The 15,644-nt window shown below is 61.9% G+C and overlaps 1 protein-coding gene across 1 annotated transcript in view; it reads left to right on the plus strand.

The window, feature by feature from the left end:
• Window positions 1-15,644, plus strand: part of COL18A1 (collagen type XVIII alpha 1 chain) — a 39,287-nt gene that overhangs the window by 21,040 nt on the left and 2,603 nt on the right. Inside the window, exons 15-37 of the mRNA XM_019628021.1 lie at window positions 220-351; window positions 959-1,021; window positions 1,523-1,540; window positions 2,429-2,464; window positions 2,972-3,043; window positions 3,313-3,348; window positions 3,547-3,636; window positions 4,183-4,212; window positions 4,324-4,350; window positions 4,623-4,685; window positions 5,011-5,085; window positions 6,017-6,043; window positions 6,230-6,283; window positions 6,533-6,607; window positions 7,764-7,832; window positions 8,318-8,360; window positions 8,758-8,820; window positions 12,191-12,234; window positions 12,505-12,627; window positions 13,286-13,439; window positions 13,523-13,596; window positions 14,121-14,249; window positions 14,626-14,658. Of these exons, the coding sequence (XP_019483566.1) occupies window positions 220-351; window positions 959-1,021; window positions 1,523-1,540; window positions 2,429-2,464; window positions 2,972-3,043; window positions 3,313-3,348; window positions 3,547-3,636; window positions 4,183-4,212; window positions 4,324-4,350; window positions 4,623-4,685; window positions 5,011-5,085; window positions 6,017-6,043; window positions 6,230-6,283; window positions 6,533-6,607; window positions 7,764-7,832; window positions 8,318-8,360; window positions 8,758-8,820; window positions 12,191-12,234; window positions 12,505-12,627; window positions 13,286-13,439; window positions 13,523-13,596; window positions 14,121-14,249; window positions 14,626-14,658 (1,530 nt within the window). The remainder of the gene's footprint in view (window positions 1-219; window positions 352-958; window positions 1,022-1,522; window positions 1,541-2,428; window positions 2,465-2,971; window positions 3,044-3,312; window positions 3,349-3,546; window positions 3,637-4,182; window positions 4,213-4,323; window positions 4,351-4,622; window positions 4,686-5,010; window positions 5,086-6,016; window positions 6,044-6,229; window positions 6,284-6,532; window positions 6,608-7,763; window positions 7,833-8,317; window positions 8,361-8,757; window positions 8,821-12,190; window positions 12,235-12,504; window positions 12,628-13,285; window positions 13,440-13,522; window positions 13,597-14,120; window positions 14,250-14,625; window positions 14,659-15,644) is intronic.

The following is a 15,644-nucleotide window of genomic DNA, read 5'->3' on the forward strand; positions in this document are numbered from 1 at the left end:
CCCCCCGGCTCCTAGCAGCGCCCTCCCGGCTCGCCTGCCACAATGCCTTGTGCTATCGGGTTTGCTTGCTTCAAGGAATTTTATTTATCGCTGCTTCTGCAGATTTGTAAAAGGTTCCGTAAGGAAACATAGGTGTGTTGGGGATGCAGTGGCTGACTCGGGGTTCAGCTGACACCCTGATGGCTGAGAGTGATGACATTCTCCCTCCCGCCTGTGCAGGGAGCCAAGGGGGACCCCGGCCCCATTGGCGCTCCTGGGAAGAGCGGCTTGACAGGACCCCCTGGATCAGCAGGACCACCAGGCCCCCCCGGCCCCCCTGGGCCTCCAGGACCAGGACTGGCTGCTGGGTTTGTGAGTACCGGCTACTCCTGGCCCCCAGAAAGTGGGCCTGCGCCCCACAGCTCCCTCCTGGCGTCCCACACTGACTGGCACTTCTGGGCAGTGGCCAAACGGGAGTTGCCCCCACTGGGCTGCCCTCTGGCCACATGGTGGCGTCCCCAGGTGTGGCCTGTGAGCAGCTGTGCAGGCTCAGCAGGACGGGCTGGTTGGCCTCGGGGTGCAGTGGATGTGGGTGTGCCTCCTGTCCTGTGGTGGAGCCTCGGACAGTGGCTGGGAGCAGATGCCCATTTCGGCAAACTCACTGCTCGGGGACCATGTCCCCTGTGTGACGCTGAAAGGCTGGTAAAGGGGACAAAAGCAGAAACTAAACACTATCGAATAAGTAACCTAAACTCAAGAGAGGCTGACCCGGTGCCCACCCAGCAGGTCCCTGTCCCCGGGCAGACGCTTCTTATCCGAGGACGAGGATGGCTGGCCGCTGTCAGGCCACCCGGCCCGTGGGTCTGCCCTGCTCAGCTGTGGCCGGATCTCTGCCTCAGGCCAGTGGGCGGACTCCGGGAGGGCCTCTTTCTATAAAAGGAGATGCACATCCCAGTGTCCCTCCTCTGCCCTCCTCCAGGATGACATGGAAGGCTCCGGGGGACCCTTCTGGTCGACAGCCCGAGGCGCCGACGGTCTGCAGGTACTGCCTGGTCACTGACCTGGTCAGCTCAGGGGGCGGGCCCTCCTGGGGTAGGGGCATCCCTGGGACAGGCCAGGGTGGCGGCCAGGAGTGGCCCTGAACGGCGGACAAGGCCACTGTCCCACGTGGGCGATGGCCTGGTGGCCGAGCTGAGTGAGCAGGGGCACAGTGGGCCCTGCTGGTGGCTCCTGCGAAGTCTCCTGTGACTCTAACTTGGGGAAGTAACACGCTTTCAATCTGAGTAGAATTTTAATTAAATAAATGGCGCTCCTATGAACGCCCCGCCTTGTTCTGCCCTTGACCTGGACGCTGGTCAGGAATCGGTTCGGCTGGCTCTAGGTGGTGCCAAGGACAGGCCACCCTCCTGTGGCACTTTGGGGGTGGGTGCTGGCTGCTGGGTTTTCCCCGCGTCCCCTGGGAGCCGGTGGCACTGGAGGGGCCGGGCTTGTGGGAGACGGGCCCGCCCGGCTGCACTGAGGACTCTTCCTTCCCTGCCCACAGGGACCCCCCGGAATCAAGGTCAGTGCGACATGAGTTAGCCGCTGCCCCTGCTGCACGCACACCCCCACCAGGAGTTATGTGGGAAATGGCGGATTACAGAAAAGCCCAACGGGGGACCACCATCATGCACCCCCATCCTGGAGCTAGTGTGTTGGGGGGCATCTGGCTCGTCTTTCTAAAGCCGTCTTTCTAAAGCCAGGGACTCAAGATCCCTGGCTTCATGCATCTGAAGTGTTTGCTGGCTTGGGGGGAAAGAGGGGCTTCATTAAGGAACCCCCACAGCCTCCAGGACAGCAGATGGCACCCCGAGACCCCAGGGGCTCCTCTTGGGCCGCCTCCCATGTTCCCTCCTGTCTGCTTGCTCTCTGCTCCCCGACCTGCCCTCAGGACACCAGCCCCTTCTCCCCGACAGCGCCCCTCCCGCGGGTGGTGAGAGCTGGAGGGGTCCTCCTCAGGCTGCTCTGTGCCCCGCCACATGCACGGGTTTGCGGGTACGGAGCCCACTGAAAGACCAGCCCCTGATGTCGCACCCCTTCCTTTTAGAATGTTTTGCTTTGATTTGCAAACCTTTGGGACAATTTAAAAGTTGAGTTTTTAGAAGGATGCACTTACTAGCTTTCTTAAATTGTAAAAAATGAAGTCATCTCCTAGAAAGAGATGATGTTATGATGTTATGGGTTCCAGAACAGTCCGCGTGCCCTTAGCGTGTGACCGACCCCCAGCCATGAAGGGGTCCCTGCACACGTTGCTCGGTGTCCCCGGGACCCTCAGCTCTGAGCTGGGGGAGGGGAGCGGTGTGAGAGACCACCTGACAAACCTTGTCCTGCTTTCCTTTGGAGGATGGGGGGGCACCACCGTGGGGGGCCGGCCCCGCATTGCACTCACACAGCCCCTTCTCTACTGTAGGGGGATCCTGGAATAGCCGGGCCATCAGGACCCAAGGTAAGACCTCTTCTCGTGCTCAGGAGATCGGCAATCTTTACCAGCCCTGGTCTGGGGCAGGGAGAGGTCCCCAGGCTCCGGCCAGAAGCCCCGGCTGGGCTGTGCCCCGTTGGCACCGTTGGCCCTGCCCCCCGGAGCCTCGGTAATGGGTTTGCACAGGGCCACCCTCGAGGCCAGGTCTAGCATTGCTCTCCCGCTCTCCCCGGGTTCGCCCTTGTGCCCTCTGGGCCCTGCCTGCATTCCTCAGAATTGAAGATATGCCTTCCCAAGGGCACCCACCCTGGGCTTTCCCGAGTCCTGGACCGGTTTCGCCTGGCTCCCAGCATCATGGGAGCCACACAAGTCCTCTGACACTCCACCCCCGATCCCCACGGACTCCAAGGAAGCCGACCAGGTTGACTCGCCCTTGGGTGTGAGCTAGTGACTCAAAGAAGCGCCAGCCTCTCACCTCCCGACGCCAGGTCACAGGGCGGTGTCTGACACATGGTCCTCTCATGTCCTCTGCAGGGAGAGGCTGGTGCAGATGGGCCCCCCGGATTCCCTGGCCTCCCCGGCAGAGACGGTGTGGCTGGAGCCCAGGTAGGTGACCACCCTGGGCTGCTGGGGGTGTGTATGTGACACCATGAAGATGAAAGTTAGCACCCCAGTGTCTCTTAGGGTCCCCTGACCTGGTTCTCTGCACTCCCAAAGAGCCCAGAGACCCCACTTTGTGGGATGAGTCGGGGGTTCAGGCTGCCCGAGGGGATTTTCTGCAGTTGCCTGCCTCACTCCCACTGCATTTGGTCGGGGGTCTCTGGGAAGGGGGCTCATGTTCTGTTTATGATTAAACATTTCCTTCCTGTCTGCAGGGTCCAAAAGGAGAAAAGGGGACCCAGGGAGAGAAAGTGAGTGGGGGGCTCGGGGTGCACAGAGGAGGGCCTTGGGGGCTGCTCTCTCTCTCACGCCACCTGAGGACCCTCTGGGGGACCCTCAAGTCTGAGGGGCTCTCCGGGTACCTCCTCACAGCCCGTGTACACTGGGAACCCCTCCCAAGTCTTGGGTGTGCTCTGAGGTCCTAGCTGAACACAGGCTTCCTCTTCTAGGGCGACCCAGGGAAGGATGGCGTGGGGAAGCCAGGCCCTCCAGGGCCCCCCGGACTTCCAGGACCCATCATCTACCTGTCAGAGCAGGACGTAAGGACACGGCGTGGGTGGGCACGTTGCTCTGCCCAGACCCCCAGCCACCAGGGGCCATGCTGTGCTCCAGTGGGGGCTGGGAGGACATCAGTCAGGGCCATCAGCCCTGCCCCTACAGAGCGGCCCCCAAAGCACTGGGCTGTCCAGACCGTGGTTCTGGGCGGGTTGCGTTCTCGGCCGTCGGAGCGGGGCCTCCCTGAGCTGCCCTGTTGGCAGTGCATCCCGTTTGTCCAAGTGGCACCTCCTCCAGATGTTGATGTGTCCCTCTAACTCCCCGTGCAGAGCATGGGAGGCAGAGCACAGGTCCCCTGGCCCTAGGGTCATGGACGGTACAGGGGGTGGGCTCCCAAGAGTGGCTTCACTTCTCGCCCGAGGGACTTTGAGGCAAAAGCCAGAAAGACGGTTGAAAGAAAGATTTTGTCCCACGTTTAATTTCTGGTGTTCTTGGGTCTTGTGGCGGTGACTTAATGAGCGTGGAATCTGAGCTGTAAACGTGGCTTTCCTTTCTCTCCGTGTTCTGGGTTTCTGCTGCCGTGCTGACAGAGAGCTGTGGCCCTCTCCCATGGGGTCAAGGTACGTGCCGCCCTGTCCGGAGCGTGGTTGGTGGTGGTGGGGTGGGGGGGCGGGGGTGCTGCCGCTGCAGGCATCTCACGTCGCCCATGACGCTGTCCCTCTCTCCCACAGGGCCAGCCGGGGAACGCGGGACTCCCAGTAAGTGGCCTCAGCCCCACCTCTGCCCTGGCGGGAGGGGTCTCCACGTTGTGAGGTAGCCCAGCGCCTGGTGGGTGCCCGTGAGGCTGAGGAACCTCCTGGTCCCAGAGCAGAAGCCCCCGGGTCCGGTGTGGGGGCCTCGGGCCGGATGGAGCAGCTCTCCTCTGCCTGTAACGGGTCAGAACCGAGAGGCAGGCACATCTGGGAGAGAGTGGCCAACGCAGGGGTGGGGTCACTGGTGCAGCCCCTCATTCCTGCCTGTCTCCCTGCAGGGACCAGCCGGGCCAGTGGGAGACGTGGGGTCCAGAGGCCAACAGGGACCCCCAGGACCCAAGGTAAGGGGCTCGGCACCATCTACTCAGGGCCCCCTCTGTGACCCTGAGGGGCGTTGCCAGTCTGCCCAAGTGACCACTCTGGGGTGAGGACCCGGGAGCCCCCACAGCCAACCCACACAAAGCCTGTGACGATTCCAACATGGGTTCTCCTGTTGGTCGCTTCCCTGGGACCCATGAGGGACCTGCCAAGACGCCCGACCACGGAGCCCCCAGCACGGAAGGCCTGCTCACTGCGCCTGTTCTGGGAGTTGGTGTGGACACGGAGTTGAGGCTTCGCTGTGGTGGGTGCGAGGGCCCCTCCCTGACCCCCCCGCCTGCATTTCAGGGCGAGAAGGGTGAGCCGGGTGCGGTCTTTGGCCCCGACGGCGGAGTGCTGGCCCCTTCCCTGAAAGGAGCCAAGGTAAGTCGGCCACCTGGGCCTGGCTTTTCGCCCCTTGTCCAGGGCGGGGGCGCAGGGTTTCCAGCGGCCGTGGAGACAGCACGGGCAGTTATCTTCCTGAGAGGGGCCAGCTCATGGCCATGCACGGGAGCCTCTCCTAAGCAGGGGCCGGAACCTCCTGCAGCCTGGGCCGCCTCGCCCTTCCCTGTCTGTTCCTCTCTCACAACCCCATTGGGAGGGCCCGCAAGGCCCCCAAGCCTGCCTGCTCAGATGGGCCGAGGCCCAGCCAGCCCCTGGTCGTCCCCTGCCCCTGTGGGCTGAGCCCACCCTGCAGAGGGACCGGGGCACTCGGGGCTGCAGCTCTGGGCTCACTCCTAGGCCTGGCATCACCTGCAGGAGATGGAGCCCCCTGCTTTGCCCAGCAGGAGCTGCCCCTCGGCCCCCGGAGACTGCTGTGGGGGGCCTTCCTTCCTCTAGTGGGAGCCACGCATGGCTGGGGCAGGAGTGGGCTGCTGGAGGAGCCCGTGCCCTGGGTGCCCTGCCCCCAGCAGGTGACTCTCAGACAGGCTTGTCCTGGGAAGCAGCTGGGGGTGGCTGTGGGTACAGGCTTGTGGGGGCCTTAAGGTACCCCCAGGATTCCTGGGAAGAGCAACAGGACCTTGGACCCCAGGCCGAGAGAGAACTCTGCCTGCCCCACCTGGCATCATATGTGAGGTCAGGGCTGCTGACCCCAGCCAGGGCACTGCCGGGTCCCAGGGTGCACCTCATCCATGCGCCTGGGACACAAACCCCACTGTACCCCACACAAAGCTCTCTGCCGCTTCCGTCCATCCCCTGGTCAGCACTTTGGGTGCAGCCCGGGGGACATCCGGATGGGCATAGGGACCTCTTGGGGGCTGCCCGGGGCGGGATGACCTGCGGCCACCTAACAGTGCTTCTGGTTTCTATTCAGGGAGAGCCTGGCTTCCGAGGACCCCCGGTGAGTAGGCCACGCTTTTCTGGTGTGACACGTGAGTGCCGCTGTCAGAAAGGTACCCGTTACCGCCTCGCTGCTGAGTGGCTGGACTTCACATCCCGGCTGCACCTTTAAAGCCCTGAACAGGTGTCAGCGGGAGACTCTCGGGGGGTGTCTTCTGACCTCACGCCGGGCTCCCCTTCTCTGCAGGGTCCATATGGAAGGCCTGGGCACAAGGGAGAGATCGGCTTCCCTGGGCGGCCGGTGAGGACCTGGGCTCTCCTGTGGGGGCAGCGGGCAGGGAGCGGCCCACTGCCCTTCCCGCTGTCCTGGCCCGGGCGGCCCTGCCTGAGCGTACACAGCAATCTGGGGCGTGGCCGACACCCCCAGGAGGGCCTGGGTGTGGACGGGAGCTGCTGGGGTGCTGCCAGGCTGGGGGTGGGCTGGACACCCTGGTGGGGACCGAGGTGCCAGCCAAGGCCACAGTGTCCTGAGGCGCAGTGCTCTCCCCAGGGCCGCCCCGGGATGAACGGATTCAAAGGGGAAAAAGGGGAACCGGGAGATGCCAGTGTCGGATTTGGTGCGAGGGTGAGTGTCCTGCAAGGGGTGGGCGGCACGGCTGGGACGCCCGGGACCCGAAGGGCCTGGCGGGAATGGCCTGGGGTTCCCAGGCTCATCTTCGGGAGGCTGCTCTGAGCGACCCTGTGGTGTGACCGCTGTGTGTTGGTCCTCTGAGGTGCAGACCCCCCCCCACACAGGTGGATAACACGCATGCACACGCTCTCACACAGCTGCACACACACATGCACACAGCCCCAGCCCACCAGGAATAGACTCACACATGCACACAGGTGAACAACATGCACACGCACACAGCCCACCGGGAACAGACTCACACATGCACACGCTCTCACACAGCTGCACACACACATGCACATGCACATGCACACAGCCCATGGGAAACAGATACCAGCGTGGTTTTCTCAGGAGGGCATCCAGGCAGATGTGGGTCCTGGGCTGTGGGTTCCTGTCACTCAACACCACTTTATAACTTGCAATAACCCTGCCGTCTTGTGAGCCCTGGGTTTTATTTCAGTAACCTCAGTGGCGTGAGGCACTTGTAGGCGTGTTTACCCGAGACTCAGCTTGCTTGTGACACGATGGCACCCTGCCTGCCACCTCGTACACTCTCTCCTAGAGGCCCAGCCCGGTCCATCTCATCCCCTCCCCATCTCTGGAAGGCCTTTCCCTCCCCCCTCACACACTCCCTGTCCCTGCCGGCGCCCCTGCGAGCTCACCTAGGCCAGGACCGTGGTCCTGAGCTCAGGGCTCCAGGCTGTCTGTTCCTCTGATTTTTCCTTCATGGCTGGCTCTCCACCGAGGTGCCCTTCCTTCTTGTGGACTGAAATGCAGCTGTCGTCCTGTAAAAAATCAGGAGCAGAGGCAGCAGCGTGCAGGTGCTGAGGCAGTGACCGAATTGCAGGCCACACCTGTGGATAGGGAGACAGGCCCCAGAGCTCTCTCGGAGCTGCTGAGTCCCAGAGGCTGCTGTGTGTGTGTGGTCCCTGCGGGTGACTCCCACTCCGCTCTGCTGCCGGCCCCGCCCTCCTTGGTCATTCTGACAACGGCTCAGAGAGAGACCACTGTGGTTGTCAGGACCGCTGCTGCCCACATGTGCCGCCCTGGCCAGTGTCGATGGCCTGGCTGTGAGCACGCAACCAGAACTTTCTGTTCCCCCACGCAGGGCCCACCTGGCCCCCCAGGACCTCCAGGGCCCCCAGGCCTTCCCGGGACCCCTGTGTATGACAGCAATGTAAGTCTCTCAGCACTCACTGCCCCGCTGGCCCTGCCCCCGTGCTCCTCACACAGAGCCTGGCACTGCTGCCTGCCTTCCCACCCGTGACCCCCAGGGAGGGGCAGCCCAAACCATGGGGGGGACTTCTGGGAGGGAGCTGGGTGGCGGGACCCAGGCCGCCTGTCTCGTGGGCGCCGTAGAAGACAAGCCCCCGAGGGAAGTGCATGGTGGGGCAGGGAGGGCTGTCTAGACCTGGACACCTGAGCCCCGTGGTCCTTGGGGCTCAGACGGGAAGTGACCCGGGAGCACGTCATGTCCCGACCAGGGCTTCTGATTACAAGCTCCATGTCCTCCCCTCCCCTCCCCTGAACCCTGTTTTGTGTGGGGGTGGCTGGGGGGGGCGCCTGTGTGGAGGGTGCTGGGACTTCTGGGCTCAGAGACCCCTGGGAGCGTGGTGGCCTCGGTTCCAGAGCGTCTTCCTCAGCTTTGGCCCTACTTTGCAGGCGTTTGTGGAGCCTGGCCCGTCTGGACCTCCGGGATTGCCAGGTGAGGGCTCCTGGGGCCTCGGGGACAGCCGGGGGGCTGGATGCCCTAGGACGTGGCGCTCCCTGCTTACCCAGCTCCGAGGCAGCGTGGACTCCCCGGAGCCTGACCATGGGCAGGAGAGGACACTGAGTGGCCACCCCTGCTGTCTACAATTTAGATCTGCTTGCTGCCAAGCAGGGGTGGAGATGCCCAGACTGTGTCTGCCCCGTACGAGTGGCATGGTCCCTGGGCGCCACCATAGAGCGCCTCTGCTGATGTTGCTCTGATGGTCCCCAAGTCCCCATGCTGTCCCGCTCTTAGGTTCAGGCCCTTCCCAGTGTACTCAGCACCCACCAGGGTAAGGGACATGCCCCTCTCACACATATGCTAATGAGCACTGGGGTCTCTGTCCCTACAGGGCATGCGGGGCCTTCGGGACCAAAGGGTGACAAAGGAGAAGTGGGTCTTCCTGGCCCACCAGGTGAGAGCTCTGGGTGGCTCGGGCCGAGGGGCTGCGCGTGTGCTAACCTGTCCCTCCCTCCTGGAGGAAGGATGCCCCTTCTGGGCTCACAGAGCCCTAACAGGACCTGTGGGGCTGGGGCTGGAACTCGGGGATGCCCGGCTGGCCCCACAGGGCCGGGGGGGGGGCAGTGACAATGAGGCCAAGGCGGTGGCCAGGCAGGGGTCCTGTCACCCCACCCGCTGAGGAGCAGGGCACCCCCTGAGCACTGGGGTCCTGGGGTGCTCCTCTGTCATGACCATGCAGGGCCTCGTTGGAGCAGGCTGCCCACGGGCGATGTTCCCTCGGATAGGGAGCATCTGCTGTTGGATAAAATGCGAGCAACAAGGGTGTGATGTCTGAGGGAGGCAGGCCGGAAGCCCGGAGGCTGAGGCCCTCCTGACCCCCAGGCACTGCCGACTACAGGGTGACTGGTCTGGGCACTAGTGAGGAGGGGCCGCGGCCCAGAGTAGGGCGGGACTGAGCGGGCACGCGACGTGGCAGAACGAACCGGAATTCGAGAGGGGAATCAGACGATGGACAGACCATGGGGCCCCAGCTAGTGGCATTTCCAGACCTGGGCTTATGTGATGGTGACGTTCAAGGTCCACAGAAGATGGACCTGTGGGCAGAGAGCTGGATCCCACAGCAACAAGTCGGGTCTAGTTCTGGAACCGAAACTGTGCCACCGGACCTGAGGGCTCTGCTGAGTTTTTGAGGATGAGACAGGATGGAATAGAGTGGACCAGAGGTCAGCACTGTCCAGCACACGCTCTGAGGGTGGACAGTCCCGAGGGAGTGAGGACATCGTGGCCATCGGGCCAGAAAAGGGGTGGCCACCAGCAGAAGAGCGCGTGAAGGCGAAATGGCCCAGAGCTTCGTTTCCCCAAACTGAAGACAGATTCAAGGAGCACTTGACACAAAGGCGCGACGAGACCGAGAGCCGAGTTCCCAACAGAATGAGACAGCAGGAGATGATAAAGGCTTCAGATGTGGAGAGAAATAACTTCCGAAGGAGCACGAAGGTTGGCGGTGAGGCCATCCCGGACACTAGCCCTGACGGTGAGGGGTCCTTCGGGGGGAGGCAGCGTGCTGCTGAGACGCGGGACCAAGCCTGGTGACCACCGGCGCATTCAGGGCACGGCAGTGGGTGCGCAAGGCTCTGAGACCGTCCCTGCCCTCATGCACGCGGGACCCCACGTCAGGGTGTGCCACCCCCTGGGCGAGCCAAGAGCGGAAAAGGAACGTGCATCTTGTAGCCTAACGGAAAGGAGGAGCAGCATAGAAGCCTTCACCCAAAAGACGGTCGGAAAGGAGACAAAAAGGAGCACACAGGTGGAACACAGGAAACAGGAAGTAAACGTTAATTTAACCCACAGCTATCGGTAAGCCAGGAAACCTCAGACTGAATGTGCCTATTAGCATACGAGCATCAGTGAGATAAAAACAAAACTCAGCTGCTTAACAGACACTCCGGAAACAGGAGGACATGAAAGCATGTGTGTGCACACGTGAGCATGTGAGTGCGTGTATAAGCACGTGCATAGACCCAAACAAGGGTATCTTCAGGCAGAAACGCTGCCAGAAATAAAATATTCACAATGGTAAAAGAAAACCCAACAGAAAGGGGGAAATAAAGCAAACCCAAAGCTGTATGCACCTAACAGGTTCGAGATATAAAAAGCAAGCCCAACAAAACTAAACGGAAAACACACAAGCCAGCCAGTAAGAAGAGGGAGATTTTAACCCGGCTCTCAGTAAGTGATGGGACCGGCAGAAACAGGATGGGTCAGTCGGGAGCTGGAGGCTCTGAACAGCCGGTGACACCCTGGCACCCACAATGGGGATGTGGCATGCTCACCACAGGGGCCCACACCAGGCAGGAGCAAGTCTACAAGTTGTGAAGGGGTGATGTCACACAGTCGTTCTCTGAGCAGTGGACATAAGCAGGAGGTCACCAGGGACGTCACTGGAAAGTGCCCATGGTGTGGTACCTTCCAGACACCGCGGAACCACAACAGAAGCTGAACGCCCTGTGCTGAGGGCGAGGACGCTGGCGTGCAGGGGCTCTCGGCCCTCGCTCTGCGCCCGCAGTGGTCCTGGGCAGCGGAACCCCAGCCCCTGCGCAGTGGGAAGGACCTGGGACCGGAGCTGGTGAGGGCACGCCGGCTGGCTGCCCTGCTGGGCGTGGAGTGGCCCGCGACACCTGAGAGGAGAGCAGAGCTGGGGCTCCCACCAGCCCTCCCAGGCCCCGCCTTCCAGCTCTGTCAGGTGTCGGGGGAAGGTTAACCCAAGGTCACTTTGTTAACTAGTCACAAAATCACAACTTTTGTAAGCATCCAGCTCAAGAAGTTAGAAAACAAATAGCAAATTTAACTTGAAGCAAATGGGAAGAAACAGTAAAGATTAGAAGTGAATGAAAAAATGTATAGTAGGAAATATCCAGACAGTGAAAACATCCAGTGAGTCCTCTGCAAACACTGACGGCACCAACACGCCCCTGGCAGGGCTGACAAAAGAGAGAGCGGCACCAAGTGATGTGGGGACGGGCTGCTCCGTGGGTGGCTTGGTGACGTGTCCCCGGGGGCGTGAGGTGGGGTGTCTGATCATCGCTGCGGGTGGTCGGGGGCCCGGGACAGAGGCAGGGGTGGGACACATGTGGTGTGTGTTTTTGGACGGGAAGAAATAAACCTGCCGTTTTCACGGATGACGTTTTTGAACATCACCAACCTAAGAGGATAAACTGTTAGGATTAATAAGTAAGTTTACTAAGGTCACAGGGCCATTTCCAAAGTCACGACCAACCATAAACAATGAAATTCTTTAAAGGCGCCTTTTAGAAAAAGAGATCGGATCGGTGATTACCGGGTGTGGGGGGTTGGGATTGGATGACAGGGGTCAACAGGTAGAAACTTCCAGCTCTCAGATGCGTGAGTCCTGGGGGCGTGACGCAGGACGTGGGGCGACGGTTGTGCTGCTGTGTGGTGTGTTAGGAAGCTGCTAAGACAGTGGACCCTTAAAGTTCCGTCACAAGGGAAAGGAACACTTTTTTCTCTTTGTACCCATATGAGAGGACGAAGTTAGCTAAACCGCTGATCATTTCACACTAATGGTTTGAGCGTAAGTCAAACCATTCTGCCACACACTGTAAACTTACACAGTGATGTCGATAAACCTGAAAGAAAAAAGACACCATTCACAAAAACACCCCAAAAATCAACTCACTGGGAGTAAGTGTAACAAAATCAGCAGCGGTCACCACAGAAGTTAGAAGGCGTAGATAGGGCCGGAGTGGGGGTGACTGGGAGACACTGCACAGACGTCTCGCTGAGCCCCTCCATCTCTCCCGTAGGGCAGTTCCCGTTCGACCTGCTCCAGCTGGAGGCTGAGATGAAGGTAGGGGGCACAGCCTGTGCTCGGCCCGCCTTGGACCACGTCCCCCCAGCACTGTCCTCTGCCCACCCCATGAGGGGCACTGGCCATCCATGGCTTCGCTTTGCCTTTGTTGGGGTCTCACTAGGACGCAGTGGGAGGCCTGCCAGGCGCTCCCGCTGCCTCACCCTGCCCACCGCGGCGCGAGGGGGGGTACCCACTCCCCCTCTCCCACGCCAGCACGGAGAGCTGGGGTGTCTCGGACCTGTTGCAGACGAGCGTTTCCATTCACAGGGGGAAAAGGGCGACCGAGGCGATGCCGGGCAGAAAGGAGAGAGGGGAGAACCTGGGGGTGGTGGCTTCTTTGGCTCCAGCGTACCTGGACCCCCCGGCCCGCCAGGCTACCCTGGGATTCCGGTAAGTCTGGGCCCCAGGCCACCCCACGGGGGCCCACACACAGGCCCAGGCCTGTGCCAGAGCCCGTGTCCCTGGAGGTCCCTGGGACCAGGAGCCCAGGGCAGGACCAGCCTGGCCGGGGACAGCTGCTGAGGCCCCCAAGCACCCCATCCCTGTTCCCTGCCCCTGTGGGGGCATGTGGCAGGCCCAGTGGGGCCACAGCCACTGCCCGTCAGAGTAGGTACACTGACCTGGGGGTGCCTCCAGCAGTGGCAGCAGTGGGGGGACAGGGTGGGGCCCTCACACCCTCCCCAGTCCTTGGGCCTTGTACCTGATATGCTGGCCCTGTGTTTCCAGAGAAGGACCCTTGAGAGCCCCTCGGGGACCGTCACACTGAGAGACTCCCGGGGACAGCGGGCCCAACTCTTCCTGGGGGATGGAGGGGCCTGAGTGTCCTTGGGGGCCACGCCTCTGTTTTGGGGCCTCTCTGATCCATGTGCTCTGATCAAAGCCCAGGACAGATTGGGTGGGGCCGGGTGTCCCCGACTTGGGCCTGGGCCGGGAGGTGACATGGCTCCGAGGCCGTGCTCCCTGCAGAGACAGCCCCGCCCTTCAGACTTTTGTATCCTGGCCTAGGGGACCTAGGTGACAGTGCCACGTGTTTTGTTGTCTACCCTAGGGTCCCAAAGGAGAGAGCATCAGGGGCCAGCCCGGCCCACCCGGACCGCAGGGACCCCCTGGCATCGGCTGGGCGGGACGCCAGGGGCCTCCCGGGCCCCCAGGCCCTCCCGGGCCCCCAGGACCCCCTTCCTTTCCTGGCCCTTACAGGCAGAGTAAGTCCGGTGGGCAGCGGGCCTGGGCTCCAGCCTAGTCCAGCCGGGGCTGGCATGTCCCCACCTCTGGTTCTGTCTCATAGCTATCAGCGTTCCTGGGCCCCCAGGTCCACCTGGCCCCCCAGGGCCCCCTGGAACCATGGGCACCTCCTCAGGGGTAAGTGCCCCTGCCCATCAGACCCTCCCTGTGGGTGGGACTGCCTCAGAGGAGCCCCGGGAGGACCCCACAGGGACCCCAACACGAGGCCAGCTCTGCCCCAGGACAGACACACAGAGGCCCTGAGCTGTGGTTTCTGAAGTGAAAGGGGGTACAGGGGGGCGGCTGGGACTGAGATGGGCAGGGGGAGGATGGCAGAGGGCCCGGTGGGCAGACCCGCTGTGCAGGCTGGTGGGCCAGGCACTCGCAGTGCTCATCGGTAACTGGGGGGCTTGGCGCCAAGCCCCCGCCTTCCCTGGGGGTGGCCTCAGCCACCCAGCCATCGCAGGGCTCTCTCGGGGGCCAGCAGACGAGAGGGTGCCCACTTAAGTATTAAGGACTGTCCCTCGTCAGGCTGTCTGTGTCCCATCCTCACACCCTGAAATGTGCAAACTCAGCCCCCGAGTGCCCCCGCTGCTCCCCGCTTGCCCGTGAGCCTGCGCTGCCTGGGTGGCAGTGGGTCTCCACGGCTGGGCCTCCCGCAGGTCAGGATGTGGCCCACGTACCAAAGCATGCTGGACAAGGTCCCCGAGGTGCCGGAGGGCTGGCTCATGTTCGTGGCCGAGAGGGAGGAACTGTACGTCCGTGTCCGGAACGGGTTCAGGAAGGTGGTGGTGAGTTCTGCGGACGGCCTGCGCTGCACACGGACGGGGCCGTGGCCTCCGCCCTCTCGTGGGGGGAGGACATGGGAGAAGATGCAAGGTGGGGAGGGTCTGGTGGAGGAGGTGGGCACCACGCCCACGCGGGGGCAGGTGACAGGTGACAGCCAGCACTCCTCATGTGCTGTTGTTACGTTAGTAGACTGTTTTGAGCAGTTTCACGTATGGGAAGCAGCGTCCCTCACTCACACTTGTTACAAGGACGCATTAGATGTGGCGGCCTGCCAGGCACGGGGCAGGCAGACACGTGGCCTCCTGCGGGAGGGAGGGCTGCTGGCTGGGGGTGCTGGCCAGTCAGAGGTCGCTGGGCTGACCCCGTGTCTTCTTCCAGCTGGAGGCCCGGATGCCACTCCCACGTGGGACGGTAAGGAGTGCTCTTCTCGTCACAGCTGCCAGCCTAGCAACGCACGTCTCCAAGCCTGGGGGGCAAACCTGGGGGATGCCAGAGCAACACTTGGTGCTTTGGGACCTTGGGGCCACCCCTGCTGGACAGGGGCTCCCTTCAGTCCCCACTGTCCATTTGTGTTTGTTGTTCCTCATCCAGAGTGCAGGGCACAGGGTCAGACCCTTCTGGACGGAGGGGCGGGGGCTGGGTGGACGGATGGGCTGAGTCACTATTTTGTCCCACTGCGGGGGTCTTTGAGTACAAGTCACAACTCCTCAAGTGGCCCAGGACGAGGCTGTGTCAAGTAGTGAGTTGGGGGTTCTGTGTCAGCCTGTGGCCCAGGGAACGTGGCAAGTCCATTCTCTCTCGTTCGTTCATTCGTTCGTTCATTCAGCACAGCCGGGCCCCTCCCACATGCTGAGCGCTGTTCTGGGCACCAGGTCTAGCTGTGCATGAAACAGGCAAAGGCATCCCCCCACTGACATTGTATGGGGGGGTGGGCAGTAAAGATAATAGGTTTGTCACTTTGTTATATGAAGCATAATACGTAATTATATAAATGTAAGCATTTTACATAAATACATGTAAGTTAATTACATGAGCTATAATCATATTATAAACAGGTGATAGGTGCCTAGTAATAGGGATGTAGGTAATAGGAGTGAATTATGTGGTGTGTCTGGCTTTCAGTGCTGTGGGAAAAAAGGCACTTGGGCGTCGGGTGGGGGCCCAGGGTTGGGACTTACAGGGTGGAGGTGGCCTCTGCAGTGGGAGTGGAGCGAAGGTGCCTGCGGGGATCCCAGCCCCGTGTCTTAGCTGCGGCCAGGAGGCCTTGAGATCAGGGCGTGTGATCGCCCAAGGATCCTGGGCCACCCACCGCAGGGAGGCGGCTTCTGAGAGCAATGGAGCCGGGGGTTCATGAGCAGAGGGCCATTGGTGTGAACGGGCTGGCCAGGCCCCCCGGC

Source organism: Hipposideros armiger, unplaced genomic scaffold, assembly GCF_001890085.2.
Source record: "Hipposideros armiger isolate ML-2016 unplaced genomic scaffold, ASM189008v1 scaffold_745, whole genome shotgun sequence".
Taxonomy (NCBI): Eukaryota; Metazoa; Chordata; class Mammalia; order Chiroptera; family Hipposideridae; genus Hipposideros; species Hipposideros armiger.